This window comes from Olea europaea, chromosome 19 (assembly GCF_002742605.1).
Source record: "Olea europaea var. sylvestris chromosome 19, O_europaea_v1, whole genome shotgun sequence".
Lineage (NCBI taxonomy): Eukaryota > Viridiplantae > Streptophyta > Magnoliopsida > Lamiales > Oleaceae > Olea > Olea europaea.
The window spans coordinates 6,442,000-6,457,103 of record NC_036255.1 but is presented as its reverse complement, the minus strand read 5'-3'; the positions used below and the strand labels follow the sequence as shown (position 1 = coordinate 6,457,103).

The window sequence follows — 15,104 nt, the reverse complement described above, 5'->3', positions numbered from 1 at the left end:
CAAGGAGATCCCAAACTTGGATGATGATGATCATTTCAAGGTCTTTGATTTGCTTAATACAAAGCAAGAAAGTCTGAGTTCTTGAGCATAACACTCATTTTTGAATCGTTCTTAGATTTATTTATTGGTTGTATTTTTTCAATATTTTATTAATTTGATGACAATTGATTTGTTTTACATGACATTATCATTTTCTTTGTCTATGTATTTAATTTTTGTTCCTTCTATTTTTAGGTACTTCCATATATATAATGTCTAATTTTAACATACATGAAGATCATGAAAAAGAGGTGGATGAGATTGAAGAAGATGACTATAAAGAAGCATTATAAGAAACCAAACGGTATTTATGGATGGCAATTCAAGTAATTCTCTATGTGATAAATGATCATATAAATCATATGTGTTGTGCATGTGTTACATTTTCACTAACTAGGTGACCAAAAACTAGATATGAATATGACTATATACATAAAATATTAAAGGAGGATCCAGAAAATTTCAACAAGTTTATATCCGGATATATTTCTAAAATTAAGCAATATCATCATAGAAAAAACACCCTTACAAGAAACTACGTATATTTGTATTGAAGAAATGCTTGCAACGTTTCTACTCCTCGTTGGTCAAAATACTCGATATTGTTTGATTCGTCAAAATTTTGGTCGATCACATTTCACTACTAGCTGAAGTTTCAACAAATTTTACAGATATTAAACAAATTTGCGGTAGATATGATGGTCAAACCGGGATTCATTCTGCTAAAAAAAAAAAAGAAAAAAAAAGGAAAAGTACAAGATTTTAGCCTTACTTCAAAGTAAGTGATGAAATAAGATTTATTATAATTTTTATTTTATGTTATCATTATTATTCTCGTGATTTCGTTGTATTGTTTTATTATTTTTATGATTGTATTGGAGCCATTAATGGTACCCATATTCCAGCAATGGTAACTAGACGTGATACAAGCAATTATAGAAATCGTCATGGAACAATTTCTCAGATTGTTTTGGCTGCTTGCAACTTTGATTTGTAATTTATATGCGTGATTAGTGGGTGGAGAGATCAGCACATGATTCTAAGGTGTTGAGTGATACTTTGACAAGGAGAAATGGACTTAAAGTGCCACAAGGTACGACTTTACTATTTCATTTTTTCATTTATCATATTGTTTTATAAATACTTGTCAACTTTACAAGTATTTTATGTTCCAGTAAATATTTTTGGGGAGACTGTGGATTTTCAAATTGACGTCAGTTTTTAACTCCTTTTCAAGGTATCCATTATCATCTTCAAGATTTTGCTGGTCAAGATCGTGACCCTGAAAATACAGAAGAGTTGTTTAATCTTCGTCATGCTTCCTTGGGGAACGTAGTTGAGAGGATATTTGGTATATTTAAATCAAGATTTATAATTTTCAAAATAGCTCCTCCATTTACATATCGTACACAAGCAGGGGAACTCATATTAGCTTGTGTAGGATTACACAATTTTCTTCTTAAAGAGTGTCATTCTGATGAATTTCCAATTGAATCTAATAACGAAGATTCTTCATATTCTTCAATTAATAAGAGAAAAGACTTTGGACCATTTTTTGAGGATCAAAAACAAAAAAGAGAGAATGCTAATGCATAGAAAGCTAGCTGATATGTGGAATGATGTTGGGAATGCCCTTTTTTTTTTTTTTCCATTACTAAAATAGTTTTATGTTTTTATATTTTGATTATTTGTTAATCTATTTGATATAGCTTGAATTTTTTTTATTTTTTTTTATTTTTTTTTTTTGAGAGAGGGGGAGGGGGAGGGAATTGACATGAAAAGTACAATTTATTACTTTACATTTTCAATTATATGAGTTGTGAAAATTTTGAATGCATAAGAAGTTGTTTAACATATTACATTATATATGTTTAATATTTAAAAAAAAAAGTCTTTAAAAGTATAGTAAAAGTCTACACAAATTCATGGGAAACTTTTACTAATTCTTAAGAAATCCAAAGAAATCACTTAAAAGTTCACAAATTTCACGAAAGTCACCCACTTTAAAAAATCTATAAAAGTTTTTAAAAGTCTCAATTGAATACGCCCCCTAAGTTTGCATTTAACTTTTACGTTTTTATCCATAAGTCGAGAAAGAATGAAAGATTTGTGCTTAATAATTTCATTGGTTCATTGATCACTCAACTTTCTTCCACTTGTAGAATGTTTGAACTTCGATTTGGTGGATTACTACCTACCTGATTTCATTAATATATATAGGCCGCTCACATGATTAACGAAAATTTTAGGTGCTGATAGATTTGTCCAATAGGGACAAATAAGGAAAATATTTGGGAATACGATTTGTCTTTGATGAACAAAGTTAATAGCACTGACATGCCACGAAGAATTTCTAGTGTCCATGTCATAGTCTCTTTAACGAAATTCCAGCTAGAACTGCTAATATTTCACTGACCAAGTTCAATGACATTCTAGTAACTCAAAATAATAATAATAAATAAACAAACAAACAAATAACGTTTGGTAGGAATTAAAATTTAAGTCAAAGTCAACAAATAATTTTAATTACATATTTCATGGGACTCATAGCATTTCAAATTCACATTTCATCAACTTTTATCAAAACCAACTAAAAATCTAATTTTTAGTCCCTAGAAATAAGATTTAAAGTAAGAACTGAAACAAAATCAACATCTAAAAGTGATAAATTATGTGTGTTAACAAAGTCAATAAAATCAACATCTAAAAGTGATAAATTATGTGTGTTAACAAAGTCAATACCTACTAAGGGCATGGGGTACCATCAGCAGTCATAATAGACATAGTAGATTTAGAAGGGCATAAGTCATTAAAGAAATTTGAGTTCGATGACGTGTCTGGAAGCACCTGAGTTAAAGATCCATAGGGAAGAAATACCTAAGAGACTCTAGGATGACAAATATATGTGAGTAGAGGCTAACATAGCATGTGGCTAAGAACTTCTGAAACTGCTATTCTAAATTAGTCAACATGAGATTGGAGAAAGGTGGTGCTCCAAGTATAGAAGAGTCACCAGGAGGCATGGTGGCAGCTATGTTAGCATTGGGACGACAGGATCATTGTTGTGGTTACTGCTTTTTCAATAGTTTAGGATACTAAGATTTCCAATGTCCCTTTTGTTTACAAAAGTTATGCTCATCGCTAGCAACTATTATATAACCTCTGTTTTGCTTCCGTGTGGACGTTCGAGAGATACAACCAATACTAAAGTATTAGATGGAGGAATAGATACTTCTCCTATAGGGATTTTCAAATGTGTTCCCTCAGTCACAAGTTCACTTGGGGGGTCCGATTGATTATAAAGATGGAATTTGGGTGGAAAGAAAACGAATTCCAAGAAATTGAATTAACTAGAAATTGTTTTCTTGGTAATTGTCAATTTATTGTATTTAATAACACGACCCGTCCCGAATCACCCTAGTGGACCCGAAACGTGACGTGCGCCAATGATAGATGTTGACTAGATGTCAAATCTATCACCAAGGCTGACTATGAGTTATTTCAAAAAATGCAACAAAATCAAATGCTTATATAAAACATAATGCAATGGGCCCAAAACATTTACTTCGTGCTTCATCAATATGAATTATAACACTCAACATATCGTGTGGCTCTTATTCAGAAATTATTAGGCTCTTCCAGCTAAAAATGACCAATTTCCACCTATAGGAAAAATCGTGGGAAAATATGTGAGTTGATAACTCAGTGAGTGGAGCAGTTCAAAAATAATTATGCTTTTTCAATTTTACATTTCTATCGAAAATGAAGTTCATATCATTTTATAATTCATAAGATAACATCATGTAATTATAACCAAAAGTAAAATATTCACATAAAGTTGTAAAATATCATCTCAAAATCATAATATAACATCATCTGATAATCATGCTATAATCATATCACATTAAACGTGCTGAAAAATCCACCAAAAATGTACCCTCTGACTGAAATATATAATCCACCTCTCGGCTAAGAACTTTCGCCACGAGCCTTTGGCCCTTCCATGAACAAAAGTCGGTCTCAAAGACCTCTCAAAATCAATTTTAGAACACGGCCAAGGCCCCTCAGTGAACTATATGTACACAGTCGAGACCCCCTCATCCCCGGTCCATGACCTCTCAGTGTAGTATAGAACACGGCCAAGGCCCTTCAGTGAACTAGAAGAAACATATAATCACGGGTACTTTTTCTAGTCGATCTCAAAATCATATCTCATATTCCAATTCACAATGTAACATATATAATCTTTAAAATCCCACATGTATCATAATAAAAGATATTTTCATAAAAATCATGTAATTCGAACACATAATTGCATATAATTGCACATACTTTAACAATATAGTTAATTTATAAATACTTTTAAAATATTTATATTTTTCCACTCACAGTACTATGTTCGCAAAATCAACCCGATTGGTAAGCTGTTCTAATGTCAGTATCGTCGCCTGAAATAAAATATAATTTTTAAATAAACAATTAATTATTTTAAATAATTTCAATAATTAAATAGACGATACCCAAACTTAATTATTTCACGTTTGAGCGATTTCTATAATCTCTTTAATCACTAAAATTAGTTTTTCTTTCATCTTTCTCAATTTCATATTTTATTATACTTAATCACTTCAATAAAATTGAATTTAATCTAATAATCTAACAACTATTAAATCAAACATAACTTGACAATAAATAATTTTTTACTTACCTTTCAAAATTGAGGAATTCAAGCCTAATAATGTAGACAACTTAATTTCTAACACGTTGGCAAAAATTTCTATTTTTTTTCTTCTTCTTCCCTTTTTTTTCTTTCTCTTTTCTCTTTTCTCTTTCTCTTTTTCTCTTTCTCTCTCCCTGCACGTTTTTGTTTTTCACTGTATGTATATGTTTTAATGTGATAATGGATTTGTATTTGTTTTGTAAAGGATTGATATCAATCCAATCCTCCACCGCCTCAATCTTTTTTTTTGTTTTTTTTGTTTTTATATAAAAGTATGACATATTTGACTTTTCAATTTTTTTTTCTAAATTAAAGTATTACAAAACTCACCCCTTTAAAAGAATTTCGTCCTCGAAATTCAATTAATTAAGTACAAAAAAAAAGATACAAATTTTGAGAACACGTCTGCTCTTCACTTTCTATAGTACCTCTTCTATTGAATGATTTCTCCAATGAACTTTTAGTTCCAAAATTTAATCATTCCCATCATAGTTTTACAAACTTTCAAAGAACCAATATATGATATTCTCATCTTTTCCTTTTTCCAAATCTTAGAAAAACTCAATTATTATTATTATTTTATTTATTTATTTATTTATTTTCAAATTGGGGTTCAAGATACTACTTTTCATATTCTCCAAATCTTCACCTTACGTCCTAATTTAAACTATTCTCTAATCACATTCTTTTCCTATAACAATGGTTACATATTAAGATCAAACAACAATCTTTCACCCATTTCGTCATACGTCCTTGGAATATCTCAATCTTATATAAACCTCAATTATCGTCACTTGTGTCTAGTTTTTATATGTCAATTCCATAAAAATAAATAATTATCCAAGTCTCCTTTAATTAACCAACCATAGTTGATAGCCTCTCTTTTGAACTTGTCTTCATAGTGTCTGACATTCTATCAAAAGAATATGTGCAATATAATTCAATTATATAACTTCTTACAACTAACCAAAAATAAATACTCCAATTCCACCGTGTAATTAACAATATTATCTATATATAATTTTGTAAGTCTATCATATGAACTGTCTATATCATTTAAAAATAATCTCGTAACCTTAATTAATATATCCACAATGATTTAAATACTATTTTGCCTCCATTCCATGTATTTGGAATCCCCAAACAAAAATATTTGAGGGTATCTGCCTCCATTCTAAATTGACAATATCTCAAAAAATTCAATTGTTCATGATTTTCTAAAATTCTATTTATCCCCAGCAAAACAATTGAGATAGCTCAATATGGTGTTATTTTCCCTTTAATTCTATATCGCCCAATGATAATATTTACACAATTTCCATGTTCACCATTTCAAATAAAATATAACTTAAACTTCAATGATTGATAAGTATTGATATTTCTCACAATGTGATGACATAATCCCAACAAAACCAACTCCAAATCATGTTTTAATCATGCCTCTTCAATAATCTACAGTAAAATAAATAATTATCCAAGTCTCCTTTAATTAACCAACCATAGTTGATAGCCTCTCTTTTGAACTTGTCTTCATAGTGTCTGACATTCTATCAAAAGAATATGTGCAATATAATTCAATTATATAACTTCTTACAACTAACCAAAAATAAATACTCCAATTCCACCGTGTAATTAACAATATTATCTATATATAATTTTGTAAGTCTATCATATGAACTGTCTATATCATTTAAAAATAATCTCGTAACCTTAATTAATATATCCACAATGATTTAAATACTATTTTGCCTCCATTCCATGTATTTGGAATCCCCAAACAAAAATATTTGAGGGTATCTGCCTCCATTCTAAATTGACAATATCTCAAAAAATTCAATTGTTCATATTTTCTAAAATTCTAGTTATCATCAACAAAACAATTGAGATAGTTCAATATGACGTTCTTTTCCTTTAATTATATATAACCCAATAATAATATATACACAATTTCCATTTCCACCATTTCTAATAAAATATACCTTAAAACTCTAATGATTGATAAGTATTGATATTTCTCACAATGTGATGACATAATCCCAACAAAACCAACTCCAAATCATGTTTTAATCATGCCTCTTCAACAATCTACAGTATCATCTATAATTTATAAGTTTACTTCAGAATATTTTCTAAACTTTAACATAAATCATTATCGTGAATCAATCACTTATCATCTTTAGATATAAGAGCAAATATTTCCTCAGAATTTCCTAATAGCAAAACTTTTGACATTTCTATTCTCATATAAATTTTGTTCTTTCTTTCTATGAAGAGAAAATAATAACATTTAATCATGAAAATCTATACTCTTATTCCATAAATGAGTCGTTGATTTATCATCACTGCATAATCCTTCTTGCATATCGCATAAAGACCTTTAACTAAGATTATAACCCAAAGATACCATCCCACAATTGAATAAAATTTACATTCAACGATCACCCTAAACTTCAAACTATTCGACATATCATCCATATATTCCATAACAAATATATCTCAATAAAAATGAAATACTTTATACGTGAAATCCAAAAATACAATTGAAAATCACCCAAAAATTACATCACTAAAAATTCATTAAATTCATCTTAACTTCAAAATTTAACTCGACGCTTCCAAATTGTATGGAATATGACACAATAATCCAACGAATGTCCTTAACGAAATTAATTAACTTAATAACCAAATCAATCATCACATTATTTTGCTATAGGACAACCATTACGTTCATTTACATACTCAACATATTATGTTGTAATCATATAACCTCATCACATACTTATGACTGCACCATATGCCTTCTAACTTTTAATTACATCAACTTTCCTTAAGATCACAAAATAATAACCTTCATATTTATCATGTGAACCTTTCACACCTCAATATACCACCAAGATTTCATATGTTAATTTTTTAATCTAAATAAATTCCACCTCTACAATTCTCTACTTCTTTTTGTTTCTCGATTCACATAAACATAGCTAAATACACATATCCATTTAATTATATTTCTTAAGCAACAAATAATCCCGTAATCGGTAATCATAATAAAGTTCATCCATATATTTCTCACATTCCTTGTATTCAAACCACTCATAAAAAATCAAAATAATTGAAATTACCGTTAATTTTCTCGATGCCTAAAATACACAATAACACATTGTCATCTATCAATTAACAAATCATCATTTGTCTTTCACAATTTCTTATCATATAGTATAAATATACACCATTATAGTTTCTATTATTATCCCATATAAGTGGCCACAAATCACCACAAAATTTTGATAACGCCACTAATCATTTAGTTTCCCAAAATAATTAAAATTCCTCACCTGATTATCACCATTTACACATATAATATCGTTTTCACTGTTACTATAGTACAAGCTAGAACTAGGGATTTCCCAAGTGTATATTAAAACCTACGAAATTCTACACAAAGATTGGTACTTAAATGGTTGTACCCTATCACTTTGAATGCCTATACATAAACAACCTGTAAAATCATTAAAATCTGTTCAACTCTTAATAGGTTAAATACACCACAATTTCAATCCAACAACTAATAACTCTTTCCACCAATCGGATCATTGCAACTATCATATTTACATACTAGTCTTTTCTGGATTTGTTAAAAAAAATATTTTTTTTTTTATCATTTTTGGTTTCATACATTCGAGCTAGAGAACTTGTGATTTCTGCCACCACGACATGTGATCCATATCCATTGAACATGCACGAGCCATAAAAATTTTCAAAACCATGCTCTGATACCACTTTGACATGACCCATCCCGAATCACCTTAGTGGACCCGAAACGTGACGTGCACCAATGATAGATGTTAACTAGATGTCAAATTTATCACCAAGGCTGACTATGAGTTATTTCAAAAAATGCAACAAAATCAAATGCTTATATAAAACATAATGCAATGGGCCCAAAACATTTACTTCGTGCTTCATCAATATGAATTATAACACTCAACATATCGTGTGGCTCTTATTCAGAAATCATTAGGCTCTTCCAGCTAAAAATGACCAATTTCCACCTGTAGAAAAAATCGTGGGAAAATATGTGAGTTGATAACTCAGTGAGTGGAGCAGTTCAAAAATAATTATACTTTTTCAATTTTACATTTCTATTGAAAATGAAGTTCATATCATTTCATGATTCATAAGATAACATCTTGTAATTATAACCAAAAGTGAAATATTCACATAAAGTTGTAAAATATCATCTCAAAATCATAATATAACATCATCTGATAATCATGTTATAATCATATCACATTAAACGTACTGAATCCACCAAAAATGTACCCTCTGATTGAAATATATAATCCACCTCTCGGCTAAGAACTTTCGCCACGAGCCTTTGGCCCCTCCGTGAACAAAAGTCGATCTCAAAGACCTCTCAAAATCAATTCTAGAATACGGTCAAGGTCCCTCAGTGAACTATATGTACACGGTCGAGACCCCTTCATCCCCGGTCCATGACCCCTCAGTGTAGTATAGAACACAGCCAAGACCCCTCGGTGAACTAGAAGAAACATATAATCACGGGTACTTTTCTGGTCGATTTCAAAATCATATCTCATATTCCAATTCACAATGTAACATATACAATCTTTGAAATCCCACATGTATCGTAATAAAAGATATTTTCATAAAAATCATGTAATTCGAACACATAATTGCATATAATTACACATACTTTAACAATATAGTTAATTTATAAATACTTTTAAAATATTTATATTTTTCCACTCACAGTACTATGTTCGCAAAATCAACCCGATTAGTAAGCTGGTCTGATGTCAGTATCGTCGCCTGAAATACGATATAATTTTTAAATAAACAATAATTATTTTAAATAATTTCAATAATAATAGGCAATACCCAAACTTAATTATTTCACGTTTGAGCGATTTCTATAATCTCTTTAATCACTAAAACTAGTTTTCTTTCATCTTTCTCAATTTCATATTTTATTATACTTAATACCTTCAATAAAATTGAATTTAATCTAATAATCTAACAACGATTAAATCAAACATAACTTGACAATAAATAACTTTTTACTTACCTTTCAAAATTGAGGAAGTCAAGCCTAATAATATAGACAACTTAATTCCTAACACGTTGGCAAAAATTTCTATTTTTTTTTCTTCTTCTTCTTCCTTTTTTTTTCTTTCTCTTTTCTCTTCTTTCTTTCTCTTTTTCTCTCTCTCTCCCTGCACGTTTTTGTTTTTCACTGTATGTATATGTTTTAATGTGGTAATGGATTTGTATTTGTTTTGTAAAGGATTTGGATTGGATTGATATCAATCCAATCCTCCACCGCCTCAATCATTTTTTTTTTGCTTTTTTTTTTTTTATATAAAAGTATGACATATTTGACTTTTCATTTTTTTTTTTAAATTAAGGTATTACATTTAATTTGTATAACTTTCTACGTGAAAAATGTTGAAATAAAAGTATTTTTTAGTGTTCGCCTGGCTTTATTTTACATGAAATTTGTCAATTAAATGGATAAAATTTATTGTGTTGGGGATAGAATTTGTTTCTATTGCAAAAAAAAAAAGGAAAAAAATATATCCAAAAATCATCTATATTTTGGCATTCATTTGGTTTTGTTTTATATGAAAATTGTCAATTTAAGAGATATCCTCTTTTATAATTGTTTCTAGAATTTATTTTCATTGTCAAAAAAAAAATAATAAAACTGGAATTCACTTTCTCACCATATAGGTGGGAAAACCAATTCCTTCAAATGCTGGAAAAGACGCACGTGAGAGGAATGCCTAGAAAGTGAATTCCATGGAATTATTTTACTATCAAACACCTATAATTTGTGGAAGATGGAAATGAAGTTCCATTTTCCATGGAACTTATCTCTATCAAACAGAGCCTAACATCTAAATCAATTGAAGGAAGTGAAGTGCAATGCAATAGAGCCTTTGAGTCCCTCAAAATCACTGTAAAGTGCCATAAAAAATTGAAGTAATCGCTGCCCCTCTCCAAAAGTAATGTATTCCTTACATGCTTTCAGTCCTGGTGATTCTATAAGAACTAGCTCATCCTAAATTGAATTCATAGCAATGTAGAACCCGAAAATACTCATATTCTTCTATCGTAAAGCCCGTATATCAATCTCCGGCTCATATCAATTTGCTAAGTTAGATTTAGTTTATTGCTTTCGAAAGTGATCCCAAAACTTCTTTTTGCTGTTTCAAACTTCACCAACTGTGTACTAATGGATTGCTCAACAGAATTATGAATCCAGGTAAGTATTTTCGTATTGTTTGACTCCCATGTATCTAAATTTTTCACATAATTATCAACAGTGTTCTTATGTTTCACAATGATTCCACTAACATAACCCCACAATCTTTTTCCCTTTAGGAAATTCCTCATCACAATACTCCAGTAAGAATTATGTTTACCATTTAATCTAGTGCTAATGTGTTGAAGTGAATTATCCCTTTTTAGTCTCCATAATAGAATCAGCAATATAATCAACTACGAATCAAGGAAATCACCAAATTCTAAAAAAAATCAACAATGACCAAAGCACTATCTATAACTACCATCAGAATATACTACAAAATATACGTACAATCAAACTAATACCAACAAATGATCAAAAACTCACCAAGGAAGAAGCTACCTTTTAGAGTCACCTCGAAATTCCCATCTACGCACCTTCACGAGCCGCAAACACTCTCTGCGCGTAACACCACGCACTGCCATCCACCGTCATACACCTAGTCTTGAAGGTTTTCCTCGATCTACAGAGTACTGATATGGTCTTACTTTCCTCAAACAATATCTAATTTGACCGAAAAACAAGAAAATAGGTTCAGTCATAGACATTTTTCTTGACAGAACTTTGTGCTGAGACTTACTGCAGTTTTCACCAATTTTTCTCTACAGATTTCACTTCGCTATAAGCTCTGTAACCATGTAAACAATATAAACTAATTTGATGAATCAACCAAAGGAGGAGGAGGAGGAGGAGGAGGAGCAAGAGGAGGAGCAGGAGCAGGAGCAGAAGAAGAAGGAGGAGGAGGAGAAGGAGGAGAAGAAGAAGAAGGAGGAGAAGAAGAAGAAGAAGAAGGAGAAGAGTAGAAGGAGGAGAAGAAGAAGCAGGAGAAGAAGGAGGAGAAGGAGAAGGAGAAGAAGAAGCAGAAGAAGAAGAAGAAGAAGGAGAAGGAGAAGGAGAAGGAGAAGGAGAAGGAGAAGAAGGAGAAGGAGAAGGAGAAGAAGAAGAAGAAGAAGAAGAAGGAGAAGAAGGAGAAGCAGAAGGAGCAGAAGGAGAAGGAGGAGGAGGAGGAGGGGGAGGAGATGCAGAAGGAGAAGGAGAAGGAGAAGAAGGAGGAGGAGAAGGAGAAGGAGAAGGAGGAGGAGAAGAAGAAGGAGAAGGAGGAGGAGAAGAAGAAGAAGGAGAAGGAGCTTGATTTGAACAAGATCCACATTGCCTGAAGTTTATTGAAAAGATTTATGCTATTACAATCAACAATACATTTTGGTATCTACTGATAATATTTATTGAGATGGTCTGTGTTCCAAGGGTGTAGGAGAGGTCTTGCTTACATATCTTCTAAATCATAAGCTCCTTTTCGTATAATTTTGGCCACCTTGTAGGGACTTTCCTAATTAGGACATAGTAACCTGGAGTTAAGCTCTTTGGTAACGAGGACAACCTTTCTTAACCCTAGGATTGACCTAAAATTCATAGTATTCAGCACTCCATTGCGACTACATTACTGTTCTGAGTTTGATTTCATTTCTCTTTTCTTTAAGTAGATCTAATATAGCAAATAATGCTTCCTCATTGCTTTCCTCGTTATATGTTTTGGTCTAAAATGAAGGGAGCAGAATCACTACTTCTATTCTAAAAGCCAATGAAAAAGGCATATATCCAATGCTACTTTGAAGCGTAGTACTATAGGACTATAACACAGTGGGGAGCTCATCTGTCTAAGTTTTCTTAAAACTATAAAAGTATCGCTATCAAGGTGTGTTTCATTATTTTATTAATCGCCTCCAATTGAACACTAGCTTGAGGATGATTTGAGGTGAATAAGAGTTTCATTTTGTTCAATACTTCACAAAAAGTCTTCAGACGGGTATCGTTAAACTATTTCTCATTGAAAATTACAATCAAGTTAGGTATTCCGAATATGGAAATGACGGGTTTTCAAATAAAATCCGTCATTTTTTGTTCAATTATTTTAGCAAGAGGTTCAACTTTTGTTCACTTGACGAACTAATCCACATCTATAATAACAAATTTAGTTCCATCTTTTTCTATGGGCATTGGTCCAATTCGATCTACCCCCTGTTTAGAGAATGGTCAAGGGCTCACAATCGAACTAAGTTTTTCTGAGAGCTCTAATTATAAGGTAAGGCATTATCATTTTTTGCATTTACTCACGAAACCTAGGCGTCTCATTTTATAGTCAGCCACCTTTGACTTACAATTCTGTGAGCCGAGGATTGTTACTCGAAATGAATGCCATAGACTCCTTTATATACCTTATCGCACAGAGAAAAGCACAACCTCGTCTTTATCCTACAGATGCAGGAGAATTTTGACCTCCTCTTCTTTTATACAACTCATCAACAAGGTTGCATACCCTCTTTTATAGAGGACGTCATCTAATAATGTGCACTAGTTGACCTTAAATGTAATTTTCGAGCTTTGATAAGGTACATAAGGTTTGCTACTATCTTGAGGAATGAGATAATTTCATCCAACTGGGTCGGCTTAGGATCTATAGCCATAGATACTACTTATTTCCTTTCAATAAAAGAGTGTCAAACTCCTTCAATTGTGATACTATCAAAGTCTTTTATTTTATCACTAGTGAAAAGTCTGGCCAGTGCAGTGCGGCTTCTATGGGTTCTTAGAATTTGTTTGATCTCAACGATTTCGAAATTCTCTAATTCTTTCTTAACGGCTCAAAGGTAGCTAGTCATCCGCTCTTCTTTAGCTTATTAGGTTTCATTGATTTAATTGACGATGAGCTGTGAGTCGCTATGGGCTATTATCCTAGAAACCTTCAGTTCTTTGGCCGCCAACTATCAAGGCTTTATATTCAGCTTTATTGTTAAATGTCCCAAAAGTCGGATATGAGGGCTTGATATGATGATAGTCTAGATAGATCAACACTACTCTTACACCAACCGAGCTTTAGTAGAGGACCTGTTGATGAAAAGCTCCCATGTGACGTCTTCTCATTGGCCTGTCTATAGGTCCATGTTGAACTCGGCTGTAAAGTAATCCAATGATTGTTTCTTTATAGACGTTTGAGGTTTGTAGGATATATTAAATTGTCCTAGCTCGACTGCTCATTTAACCATCCAACTTGAGGTGTCAAGCTTTTGTAGAACTTGCTCAGTGGGTAATTTTTCATGATTTCTATTGGGTGTTCTAGGAAGTATGGTTTTAAATTCTTTGTAACATGACTGTAGCTAGGGGCGGAGCAAGGATTTTAGCCTAGTGCGGGCAACATTTTTCGACGCCGAAAGTCGAGATTTTGGTCATGGATTTAATGATGATAAAAAAAAATAAAACAATATTACAACAATACTAAAATAACATATTTTATATATTAAACTTGTTCCTTGCAAGCTTTCGTATTTGATATCGTTGTACAATAACTTCATTATCGAGTTTCAAAAAATATCTTTCTCTACATAAATAATTGTGCTATCATTCACCCACTGCTCACCCATCCTATTGTGCAATCTATCCTTCACGATACTCATTGCAGAAAAGACTCTCCGCACAGTAGTGATAGCAACCGGTAAAATCAATACTAAAGTCAAGAGTTTGTAAACCAATGGATATACCTTATCTTTCTTTGTCACAAGTAACTTCTCTGCAAGATCACTAAGGTCATTCAACCCTTCAAACTCTTTATTAGAGCGCATGTCAAAAATATAAGTCTTAAGTTGATAATTAAGTACAATGACATCTATTGCAGAGAAATCTAATGGATAAAGTTCAGCAAGTCGAATCAAACTTTTCTTATCAAAAGAAGAAAATGAATCTTGTGGACATAAACAAGCTACACAAAGGAGTAACTTTGTATTTACCTTCGAAAAACGATCATTTAATTCTTGAAATTGTAAATCGATGACAGAGTAGAACAAATCTACCCGGTAATGATGTAAATTTGTAATTTTTGGAGAATTACGCTGAGGACGACCAAAGAGTGTGCACGGTGTATAAACATATCATCCTTGTCGAGTACATCAATGTAATGTTGTTGACAAAAAGAACATGCTTCTTCCAAAAAGGAGTCCCACCATTCGTTTCTCATTATTTGGG

At 31.6% G+C, this 15,104-nt stretch overlaps 1 protein-coding gene across 1 annotated transcript; it reads left to right on the top strand.

Annotated features, from left to right (window-relative positions):
- Window positions 1-349: 349 nt before the first annotated feature.
- On the top strand, window positions 350-1,635 carry LOC111368268. The gene is made up of 4 exons (XM_022989509.1): window positions 350-365; window positions 921-949; window positions 1,054-1,132; window positions 1,277-1,635. Exons 1-4 carry the CDS (start codon window positions 350-352, stop codon window positions 1,633-1,635), a joined length of 483 nt encoding a protein of 160 aa, XP_022845277.1.
- The last annotated feature ends 13,469 nt before the right edge of the window (window positions 1,636-15,104 follow it).

Bases quoted from the DNA above. Each gene is read 5' to 3' on its own strand.
- LOC111368268 (XM_022989509.1), top strand. The intron at 950-1,053 runs GTAACTAGACGT...ATGCGTGATTAG, and splicing joins GTACCCATATTCCAGCAATG to TGGGTGGAGAGATCAGCACA. The intron at 1,133-1,276 runs GTACGACTTTAC...CTCCTTTTCAAG, and splicing joins TGGACTTAAAGTGCCACAAG to GTATCCATTATCATCTTCAA.